The 667-nt window shown below is 52.5% G+C and overlaps 1 protein-coding gene across 1 annotated transcript in view; it reads left to right on the top strand.

Moving 5' to 3' along the window:
* Positions 1 to 667, top strand: part of LOC103582616 (prohibitin-2-like) — a gene marked incomplete at its 5' end in the record, with an annotated part of 13,680 nt that overhangs the window by 5,398 nt on the left and 7,615 nt on the right. Inside the window, one exon of the mRNA XM_008564164.1 lies at positions 446 to 665. Within this exon, the coding sequence (XP_008562386.1) occupies positions 446 to 665 (220 nt within the window). The remainder of the gene's footprint in view (positions 1 to 445; positions 666 to 667) is intronic.

Raw genomic sequence — 667 nt, 5'->3', positions numbered from 1 at the left:
GAAAGACATCTAAAAATTTACTGGAAGATTGAAGATCCTAATTACAATAATATCACATAAAATAATACATGTGTCTGAAAATAATAGATTAAAATATTCTAAAAGAGCTCCCGCGAGCACCACTGGCCGAACCCTCATGTGAAAGGTGCGATCCCTAACCTGGAGTGGTGCAGGGGCGGGCCGACACCCTGCTCCTGACCTCTGGCTCTGTGCAGCCGCCTCAGGATCAGACATGGCCCAGAACGTGAAGGACTTATCGGGATGGCTGCCCACCGGGTCCCGGGGCATAGGCAGGCACCGTGGTCTGTGATGACCACGAATCCGTGTTCACCACAAAAGGCGGGCACAGAGCCATCTTCAATCGGATTGGTGCTTGCAGCAGGACACCATCCTGGCCGAGGGCCTTCACTTTAGGATCTCCTGGTTCTAGTACCCCATTATCTAGGACATTCGGGCCAGACCCAGGAAAATCTCCTCCCCTACAGGCTCCAAAGACCTGCAGATGGTGAACATCTCTCTGCGAGTGCTGTCTGGACTCAGTGTCCAGGAGCTTCCCAGCATGTACCCAGGGCTAGACTACCAGGAGCGAGTGTTGCTGTCCATTGCCAATGAAGTGCTCAAGAGTGTGGTGGCCAAGTTCAATGCCTCACAGCTCATCACCCAACGT

Source organism: Galeopterus variegatus, unplaced genomic scaffold, assembly GCF_000696425.1.
Source record: "Galeopterus variegatus unplaced genomic scaffold, G_variegatus-3.0.2 Scaffold17012, whole genome shotgun sequence".
NCBI classification, from domain to species: Eukaryota; Metazoa; Chordata; class Mammalia; order Dermoptera; family Cynocephalidae; genus Galeopterus; species Galeopterus variegatus.
The sequence above is the reverse complement of the archived record's forward strand: the minus strand, read 5'-3'. Positions and strand labels throughout refer to the sequence as shown.